We start from the raw sequence: 17,016 nt of genomic DNA on the forward strand, positions 1-17,016 counted from the left end.
TATTAGACCATTATCAAGTGTATCTGAAATGGCCAAATGTGAGTACATAACATGGTAGGCATATCGCTATTTTTGTTGTGTGTGTGTAAGAAACTTCCACAAGGGAAAAATAAATTAAAAACAAAGATTCCAAGACTTACCAAGCAGGAAAGCGCCAGTAGAAAGGCACAATGAATAAAACACACACACAGAATTTGAGCTTTCGCAACCGGCGGCTGCTTCATCAGGAAAGAGGGAAGGAAAAGGAAAGATGAAAGGATGTGGGTTTTAAGGGAGAGGGTAAGGATTCATTCCAATCCCGGGAGCGGAAAGACTAACCTTAAGGGGAAAAAAGGATAGGTATATGCGCACGCACGCACGCACGCACGCACAGCAGACTGTGTGTGTGCGTGCACGTGCCTGTCCTTTTTTCCCCCCCTAGGGTGGGTCTTTCCTCTCCCGGCATTGGGGTGGCTCCTTGACCTCTCCGTTAAAGCCCGCATCCTGTCATCTTTCCCTCTCTTTCCCCCTCTCTCTTTCCCCCTCTCTCTTTCCCCCTCTCTCTTTCCCCCTCTCTCTTTCCCCCTCTCTCTTTCCCCCTCTCTCTTTCCCCCTCTCTCTTTCCCCCCCTCTCTTTCCCCCCCTCTCTTTCCCCCCCTCTCTTTCCCCCCCTCTCTTTCCCCCCTCTCTTTCCCCCCTCTCTTTCCCCCCTCTCTTTCCCCCCTCTCTTTCCCCCCCTCTCTTTCCCCCCTCTCTTTCCCCCCCTCTCTTTCCCCCCCTCTCTTTCCCCCCCTCTCTTCCCCCCCTCTCTTTCCCCCCTCTCTTTCCCCCCTCTCTTTCCCCCCTCTCTTTCCCCCCTCTCTTTCCCCCCCTCTCTTTCCCCCCCTCTCTTTCCCCCCCTCTCTTTCCCCCCCTCTCTTTCCCCCCCTCTCTTTCCCCCCCTCTCTTTCCCCCCCTCTCTTTCCCCCCCTCTCTTTCCCCCCCTCTCTTTCCCCCCCTCTCTTTCCCCCCCTCTCTTTCCCCCCCTCTCTTTCCCCCCCTCTCTTTCCCCCCCTCTCTGTCCCCCCCTCTCTGTCCCCCCCTCTCTGTCCCCCCCTCTCTGTCCCCCCCTCTCTGTCCCCCCCTCTCTGTCCCCCCCTCTCTGTCCCCCCCTCTCTGTCCCCCCCTCTCTGTCCCCCCCTCTCTGTCCCCCCCTCTCTGTCCCCCCCTCTCTGTCCCCCCCTCTCTGTCCCCCCCTCTCTGTCCCCCCCCTCTCTGTCCCCCCCTCTCTGTCCCCCCCTCTCTGTCCCCCCCCTCTCTGCCCCCCCCCTCTCTGCCCCCCCCCTCTCTGTCCCCCCCCCTCTCTGTCCCCCCCCTCTCTGTCCCCCCCCCTCTCTGTCCCCCCCCCTCTCTGTCCCCCCCCTCTCTGTCCCCCCCTCTCTGTCCCCCCCCCTCTCTGTCCCCCCCCTCTCTGTCCCCCCCCTCTCTGTCCCCCCCCTCTCTGTCCCCCCCCTCTCTGTCCCCCCCCTCTCTGTCCCCCCCCTCTCTGTCCCCCCCTCTCTGTCCCCCCCTCTCTGTCCCCCCCTCTCTGTCCCCCCCTCTCTGTCGCCCCCCTCTCTGTCGCCCCCCTCTCTGTCCCCCCCTCTCTGTCGCCCCCCTCTCTGTCGCCCCCCTCTCTGTCCCCCCCTCTCTGTCCCCCCCTCTCTGTCGCCCCCCTCTCTGTCGCCCCCCTCTCTGTCGCCCCCCTCTCTGTCGGCCCCCCTCTCTGTCGGCCCCCCTCTCTGTCGGCCCCCCTCTCTGTCGGCCCCCCTCTCTGTCGGCCCCCCCTCTCTGTCGGCCCCCCCTCTCTGTCGGCCCCCCCTCTCTGTCGCCCCCCCTCTCTGTCGCCCCCCCTCTCTGTCGCCCCCCCTTCACTCTCTCTCTCTCTCTGTCGCCCCCCCCCCCCCTCCCTCCTGTTGTGTACTCACATTTGGCCATTTCAGATCAACACCTTCAACCCATTACATACAGTCTCCCATCCTTCATCAAAGACACCAACTACTTCCTCGAACACCTTGAATCCTTACCCAACCTCTTACCCCCAGAAACCATCTTTGTAACCATTGATGCCACTTCCTTATACACAAGTATCCTGCATGTCCAGGGCCTTGCTGCAATGGAGCACTTCCTTTCATTCCGATCACCTGCTACCCTACCTAAAACCTCTTTCCTCATTACCTTAGCCAGCTTCATCCTAACCCACAATTTCTTCACTTTTGAAGGCCAGACATACCAACAATTAAAGGGAACAGCCATGGGTACCAGGATGGCCCCCTTGTATGCCAACCTATTTGAGGGTCGCTTAGAGGAAGCCTTCTTGGTTACCCAAGCCTGCCAACCCAAAGTTTGGTACAGATTTATTGATGACATCTTCATGATCTGGACTCACAGTGAACAACTACTTCAGAATTTCCTCAATTCTTTTGGTTCAATCAGATTCACCTGGTCCTACTCCAAATCCCATGCCATTGTCCTCGATTTTAACCTCCATGTGTCCAATGGCCAGCTTCACACATCCGTCCACATCAAACCCACCAACAAGCAACAGTACCTCCATTATGACAGCTGCCACCCATTCCATATCAGATGGTCTTTTCCCTACAGCTTAGGTCTTCGTGGCAAACATATCTGCTCCAGTCCTGAATCCCTGAACCATTACACCAACCTGAAAACAGCTTTTGCATCCCACAACTACCCTCCCGACCTGGTACAGTAGCAAATAACCAGAGCCACTTCCTCAAACCCAGAACCTCCCACAGATGAACCCCAAAAGTGCCCCACTTGTGACAGGATACTTTCTGGGACTGGATCAGACTCTGGTTGTGGCTCTCCAGCAGGGATACGACTTCCTTAAATCCTGCTCTGAAATGAGATCCATCCTTCATGAAATCCTCCCCACTCCACCAAGAGTGTCTTTCCACCATCCACCTAACCTTCGTAACCTCTTGGTTCATTCCTATGAAATCCCCAAACCATCTTCCCTACCCTCTGGCTCCTACCCTTGTAACTGCCCCCGGTGTAAAACCTGTCTCATGCACCCTCCCACCACCACCACCACCACCACCACCACCACCACCACCACCACCACCACCACCACCACTACCACTACCACCTACTCCAGTCCTGTAACCCGGAAGGTGTACACGATCAAAGGCAGAGCCATGTGTGAAAGCACCCATGTGATTTACCAACTGACTTGCCTACACTGTGAAGCTTTCTATGGCTTTCTATGGCTAAACATGCTTCGGTGCACGGTCAGCACATCTTGGTGCAGTGTGTGGGTTATCTAGAAACTTCCCACTGACACCAACCTGTCAGAACTCCGGAGATGGGAACTTACCCTTCAATAAACGCTCTCTTCCTGTTACCCAGCTGGCCTCGACCTCCACTAATTTCAAGTTGCCGCCCCTCATACATCATTTGTCATTCAACAATATCTTCGCCTCTGTACTACTGCCTCGACTGACATCTCTGCCCAACCTCTTTGTCCTTACATATGTCTGCCTGTGTCTATATAAGCGGATGGATATGAGTGTGTGCGCGAGTGTATACCTGTCCTTTTTTCCTCCTAAGGTAGGTCTTTCCGCTCTCAAGATTGGAATGACTCCTTACCCTCTCCCTCAAAACCCACATCCTTCCATCTTTCCCTCTCCTTCCGTCTTTCCTGATGAAGCAACCGTGGGTTGTGAAAGCTTAAAATGTGTGTGTGTGTGTGTGTGTGTGTGTGTGTGTGTGTGTGTGTGTGTGTGTGTGTGTGTTATTGTTTCTATCAAAGTACCAACGCTTTCGTTTGGTAAGTTACAGAATCTTTGTTTTTAGGTATATTTTTCCCACGTGGAATGTTTCCCTGAGTGAGCGGTGAAATGTAACGGTATCACTGTTTTCAAAACAGGAACAACGGAGTTGGATCAAGATTGAATGTGCCAGAGGTCGTACAGCATGGCAGTGTTATCAAGGTTTTAAAGAGGTGTGTGGGGGAGGGGATCGGCATTGCTGTACAGAACAGTGGCACAGTGGGTAAAAGCCTTCAATGAAGGTCAGCAAACTGGCAGACATGCATTGGCAGGTTGTCCTAGTGTGTCTGTTGCCACGTTAGTGGACAGTGATCGACGCCACACGATTTGTGAGGCCGCCCACAAAACTGAATTAGTGCATATAATTGTGCTTCGCATCCTGAAAGATCACCTGGGCATGTTACAAACTGCATCACGATGGGTTCCACATGACCTAACGGAAATGCAGAAATGGATGCTTTACGACACTGCTCAGACGCACTTGGAGAGCTATGAGTGCGAAGGAGAGGCTTTCTTATGCCGTATCGTAACACTCGATGAGACATGGACCACATCTTATTAGCCAAAACTGAAACAATCCAATGAATGGTGTCATTATGGGTTGCCGCAAAAGTTGAAAGTACCTCAGAGCCCCATTGTGATGAAAGTTATTGTGATTCTCATGTACAACTGTGGTATTGTTATACAAATACGTTACATTCCTCCACGGCAGAACGTCAATGTGCAGCACCACCTGTCATTTTGCCTGACAGTGTACAGGCACATAGTGCAAGCTGTGGCTTCTCTGTTTGGTCGATGGGACTGGGATGTACTGTACCATCCACCATACTTCACGGATGTAAGTCCTTGTGACTTTGATTTGATTCTGAAGGTGAACGAACCACTTGTGCCATTCACTTCAGAACTGTTCCAGAGATTCAACAGGCAGTAGATTGTTTCATTCGCACCATCAACAGAACAGGCTCAGCTAACAGTATACTAAGCTTTCTATGTCCCTGGCAATGGGTTCTACACAACAATGGTGTCTACTTCGAAGGACAGTAACAGATGCAAATATGCAACTCTTTTGTATCGGTTGTAAATAAATAGTTGCTACTATTGAAGTTCCAACCCTTGTATGTACTCTACTGTACTGTTAATAAGCACTCTCGCCAACTCCTACTTTATCTTGCAGGAAGTTTTGCCATTACAGATTAGTAAGTGGAGCACACTATCTTCGAAGTTCTATCAGACTGTTACATTTAGCAGAGAGCTAAAATGCAGTTTAAAGAGTAAAGGAAAGAGTGGACTCAAACTTGGGACTTGTCCTCATTTCATAATGTGCACCACTAGACCACAAGCTGATAAAATACTAATGCCTCGAGTGAAAGCCAACACTTCTGCATCCTATTGTGTTGCTGGATCATGCAGGTAGCTGGACTTATAATTAAGTGGGACAGCCAGTTCTATTGATGCCTTAAGTGAACGAAACAGACTTTGTCCCTGTGGTGGCCAGGTTTTATGTCTGACTGTACCTAACACTGAACATTATCTCTCAGCCTGAGAACATTTATATAAACTGTAATTTTGTGAGTGACGGTGAGAATGGGTGACAATTTACTTTCACTCATTGATTACATGACATATTTTAAATTCCTTTAAAACACACATTTTATTCCATATGAAGCTCACTTATTAAGTATGGTGACCAGTTAACACACTATAAAAAAATCACCAATGTAGTTTCTAGAATAATTTCCCAAAATGTTTAACAGTAACTATCCAGTCATGATGTATTCAGTGGTGGCACAAAATAAACAGTTTACATTTATGTATAATTGTAACAGTTCTCACTTATCACAATTCCTGTTCCAACAGTAAGGCTCTGGTACTTAATTTTAATCTGTTTATAACACACAACACTTGAGTCCAACAATAGTTCACTTAGATAACAATCGCATTTAACATTCTTGCTAATTACAACATAGTTCATTTCCAATGTTCATTAATTTAGGTCACAAAGGTCACTTGAAAGTAATCGGGCATTAAAGCTCTTGAATTTTGCGGTTGCTGAAGCATGTATTTTTTGTGTTAAATGTACATAACTGTAGCACATTTCAATAACAAGCATGGATTGACATAGATGTTACTCGATTATGTACAAACCACAGCCTGCTAATTTTGGGTTACCTCCATTTACTTATATATCTGCAAAAGAACAAAATGTTATATTGGAAACTATATTGTGCTTTGAAATTAGACTAGATTGGATTTTACTGTTTTTCATAAACTGTAAGAACAGTGTGATTCCATTTATAAAAAAATGTTGCTAGTCATTAAGTTGGAAAAATACATGGACACTATTTTTCATCTTCAATATGTATTCCCTATTTTCATGTAAAAGTGCCATATTACAAATTACAGCATATTACATGAAGTTAATAATTAGTGAATTAATAGATGAATGCTGTGTGTCACTGTACAAAAAATTAAGGTAACAAAAGTACATAGTTGAAGTGCTGCACCTAACAGTAGTTAATACAAATTCACTGGTGGAAAATTGTACTAGCCATGATCTTTGATGTTAGTTATTGTGGAAGATAATTTAAAATATCTTGCAGGAAAGTGGGAACGCCAAGCTTTAAAATGGTGTAGGTCAGTGTTCTCATATATAAGTATTAGCCTTTTTTTTTTTTTCATGTGGTGGACTACTATGCTAGTTAATTATCTGTAACTTTAACAGTGCCATAATGAAAACTAGTTACACAAATGAAATCCAACACTTAAACTGAGAATTGCAGTAATAAATTCAAGTTAGTCAGTCTAAATAAAGTATTGAGATTTTTATGTAAATTTTACACGCCAAATGATTGAAAAAATTGGTTATTTTGGGAGGATCTGCCCTAGTATCTCAAAAGAGAAATGTAAGAACATACTACCTACAGTAGCACCATGCCTGTAATGGAGTTGGTGAAGGAAGATCCCTGATAGTTTCAGTGGGTTTGATGTGGCTGCTTTGCACGTCCACTTAAAACAGTGACATTGTTCTATTTTGTACATTTTCTATTGGAATGCCTTAGTGTTGTCACAGCTCTATAGACTGCTGTGGTTTTTTTTCCCCACACCTGTTTACACCTGCCAGTGGAAAGCTGGCAATAGTGCAGCTGTCTGTTGGGGATCTCCTGTCCTGCCTCTATTATACTAAGTGCTGTGGTGTTCAAACACACCTGCTTTATTTTAAGATGGCCTGTAAGACTTTAAGCTGGCCACAATCACTTGTATCTATTCACACCTGTGATTAAATAATCAACTTTAATTAAAAGTTTCAATCAAATTGCATCTTCTCCAAACTTGAGGTTTCGTTTGGATCTTTTGTGTCACATAAGCATTAGAGGTTAGAAAGTCTCACTTATTGTATCCATAATTTGGTTTTTGAAAAATCATACCTAAACCATCCTGCAATTAGCTAAGGTTTACTAAGATGCTAATTGGCATTTTTAACATTTTATTGCAGGTAGCTAAGAACCTTTTTGACAGCTGCAAAAAAATCAGTACTCTACGTACTTTAGATCGTGGGCTGACAGTTGGCCATCGATTCCTAAAAGCAGTGGCGCAGCTTTCACAGTTGCAAATGCTGCATCTACATGCATCCTGCAACTTAGATCTTTCAGTGTGCCTCAGGTTTCTCTCTGATAAGTGTCCCCTCCTGCACACTCTGGACATCGGACATTTACACTACCGTATGGCTGACATGGAGTACTTCATCCGTTCTAGAAAACGGCCGCTCCTGCATATGTATGTTAGGTGGACCTCAACTGAAGGAAGGTGAGTTTAGTCTTCTTACCACCTCTGCCTGAATTGGTGTAATTGAGGATACCCCAAAAATTTGGCCTATTCTTGCTGCACATTTTTTAAGCACCTCCCATTTAATACCTTCTCCGTTTCTCAAGTTTCAAAATGTATTTGCTTTGGTTACTTCCTGAACTATGTTCGTATGTCCCTAACTTTACATTACAAAATGTGACATGTATAACAACAGAATCTCTTTACAGCAAATGAAATCATTGCAGCAGGTTGCACTTTTTGTCCCACAACTGCCAGATCATAGTATGCGTTTATATCTGGAATTTCTTCATAGAAAAGAATGAAAAAATGTGACTTGGGGATGTCCTCAGTGGAAATAAACTAGTGGGAGGACTAAAGGAACCATGCACCATTCATCTGACAAAGCCATAGAGTTTAATGAACCCTACATGATATTTGAGAGGTTGGAGGTGAGGAGGGGAGGGAAGGGGGGGGGGGGGGGGGGGGGGGGGAAGGGAAAGAAGTGTGGGAGCAGCAGCAGCAGAGGAAGCTTTGTGTTGCACACAAAATATGACACCTTTTATCAACCATTTGCACGTGGCTTATATCCTTGTGGTTGACCCAGGTGTGAGACAGCCTACGCATCCACACAGCCCATCCTACTCCATTTCTGTCAAGTGCATATACCAGTGCACTAGTCAGAGCAGCCTGTGACAACTGTGTATCATATATTAGCGCTGCTGTATCCTTTGCACAGCGTCGTAAGTGGGCTCGACAGCCGACGTACAGTTCACTTGGATTGAGGGCAAAAAACACTGTGAGCGATAGCAGAGTTTGTCACACAGTGTCAGAACACACTTTCTGTGAAGTATCTAGATGGAACTGTCCTCACAACATGTCCTCCAGTCCCGGCAGTGCTCGTTATGCAGATTTTTGCTAGCCATTGTCCCACACCAACCTCCATCCACTCCCTTTATGATCCCTGCCTCCTCTCTGAAGTCTCCCTCTTCCTGTGTTCTGTTTCCCACTCCCAACCCTCTCTTCCTCCTCATTGTCTGACACACACACACACACACACACACACACACACACACACACACACACACACACACACACACACCTCAGCTCTCAGCAATGCTACCCTTCCCCCCCCCCCCCCCCCCCCCTCCCCCTTACTCCTCTCGCCTCCCCACCACTCCACTGCCCTCCCCCTTACTCCTCTCACCTCCCCACCACTCCACTGCCCTCCCCCTTACTCCTCTCACCTCCCCACCACTCCACTAGACACAACCTATCTCCTCAGTTGATCTACAGTGCTCTGGGAGGGAGGGAGGGAGGCAGGCAGGAAGGGAGGCTGGCTCAGTGCCTCAACTACATGGTGAGTGGTCAATTTTTTTCTTTCCACTATTTGTAGAACAAAACACAATCTACAAGTAGCATGAATTTTGTGGAAGAAGATTCTCTCCTGCTTGCATTCACAAACACTCAAGTTCCTCCCTAGAAGACTTTGGCTTGTTCTTATAAACATTCATTTTCTTGCAGATTCATTGCCATAGCCTTTGATCTCTGCAACTCCAGATGAACCTTCTAGAGGAAAAATGGATGAGTAAACTTCTCTCAAACTCTTTCAGCCACATGTGGGTTCCAGTGTTAATTGCTGTCAGATCTTCATTCACTACAGAACCAGAATAAATGTAAAAGCCATTATGTGTGAACATATCCAGAACCATCTGTTTTCTTTTGCAGCACATTTTACACTCTTCATTCAATAATTTGCAACAGACATCACAGTAACTGATAATATTCTACATCTACATCCATACTCCGCAAGGCACCCGACGGTGTGTGGCGGAGGGTACCCTGAGTACCTCTATCGGTTATCCTTTCTATTCCAGTCTCGTATTGTTCGTGGAAAGGAGGATTGTCGATATGATTCTGTGTGGGCTCTAATCTCTCTGGTTTTATCCTCATGGTCTCTTCGCGAGATATACGTAGGAGGGAGCAATATACTGCTTGGCTCTTCGGTGAAGGTATGTTCTCGAAACTTTAACAAAAGCCCGTACTGAGCTAATCAGCGTCTCTCCTGCAGAGTCTTCCACTGGAGTTTATCTACCATCTCCGTAACACTTTCGTGATTATTAAATGATCCTGTAACGAAGTGCGCTGCTCTCCGTTGGATCCTCTCTCTCTCTCTCTCTCTCTCTCTCTCTCTCTCTCTCTCTCTCTCTCTCTCTCTCTCTCTCTCTCTCTCTCTCAACCCTATCTGGTACGGATCCCACACCGCTGAGCAGTATTCAAGCAGTGGGCAAACAAGCGAACTGTAACCTAGTTCCTTTGTTTTCAGATTGCATTTTCTTAGGATTCTTCCAATGAATCTGTATGGCATCTGCTTTACCGCTGATCAACTTTATATGATCATTCCATGTTAAATCACTCCTAATGCCTACTCCCAGATAATTTATGGAATTAACTGCTTCCAGTTGCTGCCCAGCTATTTTGTAGCTAAATGATAAGGGATCTATTTTCTGTGTATTCGCAGCACATTACACTTGTCTACATTGAGATTCAATTGCCATTCCCTGCACCATGTCAATTCGCTGCAGATCCTCCTGCATTTCACTACAATTTTCCTTTGTTACAACCTCTCGATACACCACAGCATCATCCGCAAAAAGCCTCAGTGAACTTCCGATGTCATCCACCAGGTCATTTATGTATATTGTGAATAGCAACGGTCCTATGACACTCCCCTGCGCCACACCTGAAATCACTCTTACTTCGGAAGACTTCTCTCCATTGAGAATGACATACTGGAAACAGCACCGAAACTCTGACTTTTTTCCGTATCTTGGTTTTGGCCTTGTGTATTGGCAATGTGAAAGGAATCTTATTTGCCATGACTGCGGCTGCCCTCTCCATATGAGAAGTCCTTACAACGCACTGCCCTAGTGTGTGAACTGTTCTGGCCAATATTTTCCTCACTCGCCGAATTGCCCAATCTATCTATAAAAAGGAAAGGTAGATTCAGGTATTCAAAACTCTCAACTGCCTATCCTTCTCTGAGGTCTGACTGAAATTATACCATCTTCACCTGGTATCTTTAATGTTTACCTTTGCTTCTGTTGCATCCTTTCCTCCTCCTCCTCCTCCTCCTCCTCCTCCTCCTCCTCCTCCTTCCCCCTTACTTCTATCTGGCCCTCCTCCTCCTCCTCCTCCTCCTCCTCCTCCTCCTCCTCCTTCCCCCTTACTTCTATCTGGCCCTCCTCCTCCTCCTCCTCCTCCTCCTCCTCCTCCTCCTTCCCCCTTACTTCTGTCTGGCCCTCCTCCTCCTCCTCCTCCTCCTCCTCCTCCTTCCCCCTTACTTCTGTCTGGCCCTCCTCCTCCTCCTCCTCCTCCTCCTCCTCCTCCTCCTCCTCCTCCTCCTCCTTCCCCCTTACTTCTGTCTGGCCCTCCTCCTCCTCCTCCTCCTCCTCCTCCTCCCCCCCCTCCTTCCTTACTTCTATCTGGTCCTCCTCCTCCTCCTCCTCCTCCTCCTCCTCCTTCCTTACTTCTATCTGGTCCTCCTCCTCCACTTTATGCCTCCTTGGTAATTCCCCTCCACTCCTCTCATGGAGCTGCTCCTTCTCCTCGGCCTGGCCAGAGAAGAAATTCTCATGGTACAGAGATGGAGGCCCTCTAGGAACCCCTCTCCCAGGCATGTCTAGGATAAGATGCCGGTTACTTTGAGTCTCATGTGAGACCCACAGACTGTGGGCTTCAAGGCTGCTAATTTTCTTTCAGGTCAGGAGGAGGAGGAGAAGTGTAAGTCTCAGGATGAGACACCCCTGACATCGCAGAAGGCGTTGCCCCTTCTTCTCAATTGAGGTCAGATCTTAAATTCATGGATGTCACTCTATCCTTATCAGTGACACACTGACTCAGCACAGTGACAAATTCTGGCCAGTTCATCATCTGTCCAGCCTCTTACACTACTCTCCCCCAATTGAATTGTAATGGTTACTTCCCCTTCCTTATCCTTGGAGATTTTAATGCCCATAACCCTCTGTGTGGTGATACTGCGATCCCTGACCTAGACAGGATTGCTGAAGACCTGCTGGCAGGACTTGAGTTCTGCCCCTTTGACACTGGAGCACCATATACATTTAGTATGGCACATGACACTTTCTCAGTCACTGATCTTTCCGTCTGTAGCCCTGGATTGTTCCGCTCTGTTCAATGGGGAGTTCATAATGATTTGTGCAACAGTGATCATTTTCCGATCGTCTTGTCTTTTCTCCAACAACTCCCATAGATGTCTTCATAGGAGGGCCTTTGCTAATGCAGATTGAGATGCCTTTTCCTCAACTGCCATCACAGCCTTACATCCACACAATGGAGTTTGACCAACACAATTTTTTTTCAGCAACTGCTTCAGTGATTCCTTGTTCCTCAGGTTCTCCGTGACAGAAGACTGTGCCTTTGTTTCTGGTGTGTCATTTCCTCCTCTTACTTCCTCCTTCCCTCCATTCTGTCCTCCTTGCCTTTCTTCCTCATTCACGATTCCTTTCCCCTCCTCTCGTGGAACTGCTCCTTCTCCTCAGCTGGAGAACAAATCCTCTTCTCTGGCACCCACCTGGGAGGGAGCTACCTCCAGCAACCCCTCACCCTGGTGTTTCCGGGACAAGATGCCTGTTACTTTGAGGCAGATGCAAGACCGAAGGACTGTGGGTTTCTAGATTGATTATTCTCTTTCAGATCCTGATATTACTGTGACTTGCTCTCTTCCCGACCACACCTCCTCACCGTCTGGAGGAGGAAAATAAGAAAAAGAAGTTGCTGCTGCTATTACTGTCATCATGCCTTCCAAGTGGTATTGATGGCATCCACCCCTTGGCCACCTCCTGGCCTTTAAATGGGTTTGTGCCTTGGTCCGTTATCATCTTAAACACCAGGAAGATTTGTTGGGAATTATATGTCACTGCCACAGAGGTGCATACTCCCTCTTTGCAGGTACGAGATCAGGCACATTTTTGACCACCATTCTCCTACAGGTACCATTGTAATTTCCTTGAATGGTGTTATCCTCACCAGTCCTGACTCCATCGATGAGTATGTTGCTTGGCGTTTCGCACAGGGCTCGGTGTTGGTCTACTATCTGCCCATTTTCTGTCTTTTCAAACACTGACTAGAACAACTCTCTCTGTCATTCATTTGTTGATGCCCGGAGCCTTATAACAACCTGTTTAGCGAGTGACCCAACACGGCCTGTGGATAGGACTGGGTGCACAACTAAATGCTTCAACCCTTACTAGTAGCTAGCCAACTTCATAAACTTGTCCTTTGCAGCCATCTCTGGAGTGTGGGAGAATTCCTTCCCAATGGCAAGAAAGTGTTCCTTTTGAAATCAGGTAAACCACCTCTTCAGACAGACAGCTATCATCCAATCCATTTAACCAATCTCCTCTGCAAGTCACTGGATCGTATAGTGAGTTGAAAACTATATTAGATGTTTGAATCCTGGGACCTTTTGGCTTTGCACATGCCTATGTGTTTGTCCACTATCTGCCTACTTTCTGTCTTCTCAAACACCACCTGGAACGACTCAGTTTCTGCTGAGGCTACTCTGCTGCTTGTAATTTAGTCTAGCTGGAGTCTGCTATCTGAACCAGCTTTTGCCTGATGTCAACACTTTGTTGCAGTTTTCTGCAATCTGCATGGTACCATGACATCCTTGCTACCGTGCATGAATGTGGCCTCTGTGGCCGGCTCCCGATTTTTATCCAGAACTTTTAAGTTGTACTGTCCAGGTACAGGTTCGTACCTCTCATAGCACCTTCATCTGCTGGAGAATGGGGTTCCACAGGGTTCTGTGGCTATCAGTGGTCAGGTGGCTGTTGTTGGGCCTACTGTGCCCCTCTTTGTATGCTGCTGATTTTTGCATTTATATTTGTTTGTTTGTAGTGGACATTGCTTAATGCAGCCGGGAGCAAGACACTGAGGACAATCTTGGGCTCTCACTCATGGCTTCCATTCTTCCACTGCCGAGATCTGCATTATGCTTTTGTATTGTTGCCACACAGTCCATCCCCATCCGGGGGATCTGCTCAGCCTCGTCGGCCCATTGAGGGGTTGACAAGAAGCCATGTTACCTCCTCTGCCTCAAGTGGACAGTGGATGTATGGGCTGCCCCAGCCAATGTCCTACCAGCTCTGTTTCTCTTCTTTCCCCTTCTCATTTGTTATCTTTGGTTTGGTGGTGTTCTCCTATTTCCCTGTGCTTCTCTTGCCCTGTTCATGTAGCTACTAATTTCTAGGTATTTGTTGGGTGGGATGCCTCTGGTAAGTGATGGAGGGTATGTTGCCCATTGCACTTTCCGCCATTGGGGCCCTACAGTGGCTCCATGCATGGGACATCTTGCTCACATTTCTTCCTTTCATCTGTTTTTTCCTTCTTTGGTCCTAGCTCTAGGCTTTATGGACCTACAATTGACCTTCGGGTTTTCTTTCCTTGGGTTTCTTATGCGTGTAATTTTGTTAACTTGCCTTTTCCAGGTAGGAGGGACTGATGACCTCATAGTTTGGTCCATTTCATCAATCAGCCTAACTACCTACCTACCCACCTTCCTAAGTTCTGCTCAATCTGCAGCTGGGTAGATAATTAATTCCAAAAGGCACTGTTTGGGGGGGACCAGGTTTTGGAACAGCCTGTGGTCGGGGAAGGCTGACAAATTGTTACCATTTCTTTTTTAATGCTTAATACTATGACAGCTGTAGAGTCCTCTTTGTTATGTCTAATAACTGATGTGGTGTCCTGGATCAGTAACTGAAAAATTTTGTACAAAATTTGAATTGTCAACACAGCTGGAGGCTCATAAATGTATGTTTTGAATGAGTCTAAATTTACACTACAGTGGTGTAAATTTTAAATCTGGATTGCTTTCCAGATAGCCTGACTAAAAGGGCTCAAGCAGTGAGAGCAGGGCCCTATTTAGGGTGAGAGACTTCCCTGTATAGTAATTTATTTCGCACCACCCATTCCTACATTTTAGCATTTCTATTCATTTATGGACTACAATCAGTAAAGCTGTGTAATCATTAACTTCAATTCTAAACTTTATTGAAGTATTTAAATAACATACTACACAAAGCACATAAATACTAAAAAATAATAAAATAACTAGTACATGATACAATATCATTTAACTGGCCTTTTCCAAAATATAGTGAACTTGGAGAAATGACTTCCTTCTCATGTCTGTACTTGGGAATCCATTTATCACTTTCTGAAAATTCAGACTGACAGGTACATCTTATTCTATGGCTAGTACTCCAAAATTGACCAGTCATTCTTGATTTTCTGTTGTCCATAGGTGGTTCTTAATCCATTTTAAAACAGAAAAGAACCTTTCAGCTGAAAACTTTGTTGATAGTGTGGTGTTGAAAATCTTGAGTACTAATAATCAATTGGTCAGACATCACCAGTTTTGTTTCAAATCAACATTGTACAGATAAATGTAAGAGAGGACAATTTGTCACCATCTTCTTTCTTCATAGCTAACACTTCTCTTCTGGAACACGTACATTTGTCACCAATGTTGGTGTCTGTCAGAATTATAGATGGCTCCAAGTTTCTCTGCAGCATCATAAATCTGATCAGCTTCTAGATCGTTGATATTTGAGAGAAATGAAAATCTTAAGTCATGTTCTCTCTAGATATTAACTCTTTTTGTAACTTGTACTGAAGAGTCTGCACACTCTTTGAACATGACATTTTCATTCTTCTTCAGGTCTGAACACAGTGTGATCCAGTTCCTTCTTTAGGACATCTGTTTTCATCTTCTGAGTCAGATGATTCATCAAAGAATCTTTTGTATTTAATCTGATGTTTTCTTTTTTGATTCCCAGCAGCTAAAGGAAGTGGAACTGAGTCGGAAATCCTGATATTCATAAGTTTTTTTTTAGATGAATCCTTGTGAATTGAGAAAAATGTGTGAAGCTCAGCTAAAGACATTGCAAGAGCGTCACATTTCAACAGTAGTAGAAATGAAACTTCCTGGCTGATTAAAACTGTGTGCCGGACAGACACTCGAACTTGGGACCTTTGCCTAAAGGCTGTAGCTGTGCAGCGTTGTGCAGCTCATGAGCCAATTAGATTCAGCGAGCAAGCCAACACAGAATGATAAAAAATTGCATGTTTCAGTTCTTGAGTCTTGCTTGCAAGCCTAAGTATGCACCAGATATGTTAGCTGTGTTACCATATGACTGACCTCTACAGTCATCATATTGCAGTCCATGTAGTTCCAAAGAATTGAAAACTGCTTCTGACCAGTGTGACCTGTATTTTTCATAAAACACAGGAATTTTTAAACTGAGAGCCCACCTTTATTTATGTATATAATTATTACACTTAACTGGTCACTATGTAATATATCTGATGTAGAATCTACTGTGACTGAATTTTTTTTTAAAGAAATAAGTTTGTTACATATTTATTTGGGTCACTGACCTCTCCATAAGATGAATTAAATCTTCATAAGTTGCTGGTGACAAGTCGAAGTAAGTCCTTTTCCAGGATTCCCAGACTTTGCTATATCATTAGCAAAAAAGGATTGTTCTCAACATTTTATTCCAGATACGTCATGAAATTTCCATTTTTCACAGAGCCAAACACCTCTTTGTCACCACGAAATATTAGGCCCCTCGAAGCTAGCTTGTGAACTACAGAAACAACTCTTTCCAGCACATTTCTCCATTTCATGTTCATGTTCAGTGAGCAGCCCTTTGTCAGTTCTGTTCATTCAGTTTCCTCTGTTTTTCAGTTCAAATAAGCAGAAACTGAGAGAGGCAGAATTTTCACGTTCAGCTGTCCATATTCCAGCATGTCCCGCATAACTGAAACCAGATATTGCCAATTGAGATGCGCCACCGAATAATTTACAACACGCACAGAGCAATGATACTTGGCTAGGATAATATATAAAGTATTCACAGTTGATAATTTCCCCATTCACGAAAACCCTCTGGAACAATTTTTTGCTGCAAAATTGCTGAATCCTTCATCGTATCACCACGAGGACATAGAAAAATAAGCATTTTTGTTTTGATTAATATCATTTTTAACCAAATAATGCAGTATCTGGCCATTGTCTTCACAATAAAATGGGCCATTACTGGGAAGAGGAAAATACTCTGCTGTGGAGTGTGTAGATTGACATCCTCCTGGAACTCCAAAAGTTAGAGCTTCTGTGTTCTGTTTACCATTTAGAACTCACAATTTTGTATCCATCTACAGACCTACACTGGCCATTGTTACTGTTTCGAACTGCTGCTTTACCTGATGATCGGAGCTACATGGTTAACTTTCACTTTTACCACTAAAGTGTGAGTCCAGTCTCACTATTTTCCATAGATGACTATACATCTTTTTTTTCCTTCAGCTTTCGTTCTATATGCAGCACCACGTA

General features: G+C 45.4%; 1 protein-coding gene across 3 annotated transcripts in view; it reads left to right on the forward strand.

The window, feature by feature from the left end:
- Positions 1 to 17,016, forward strand: part of LOC126282033 (F-box/LRR-repeat protein 7-like) — a 241,728-nt gene that overhangs the window by 97,034 nt on the left and 127,678 nt on the right. For all 3 annotated transcript variants that reach the window (XM_049981442.1, XM_049981440.1, XM_049981443.1), the window contains exon 4: positions 7,285 to 7,595. In XM_049981442.1, coding sequence (XP_049837399.1) covers positions 7,285 to 7,595 — 311 coding nt within the window. The remainder of the gene's footprint in view (positions 1 to 7,284; positions 7,596 to 17,016) is intronic.

Source organism: Schistocerca gregaria, chromosome 7 (assembly GCF_023897955.1).
Source record: "Schistocerca gregaria isolate iqSchGreg1 chromosome 7, iqSchGreg1.2, whole genome shotgun sequence".
NCBI lineage: Eukaryota > Metazoa > Arthropoda > Insecta > Orthoptera > Acrididae > Schistocerca > Schistocerca gregaria.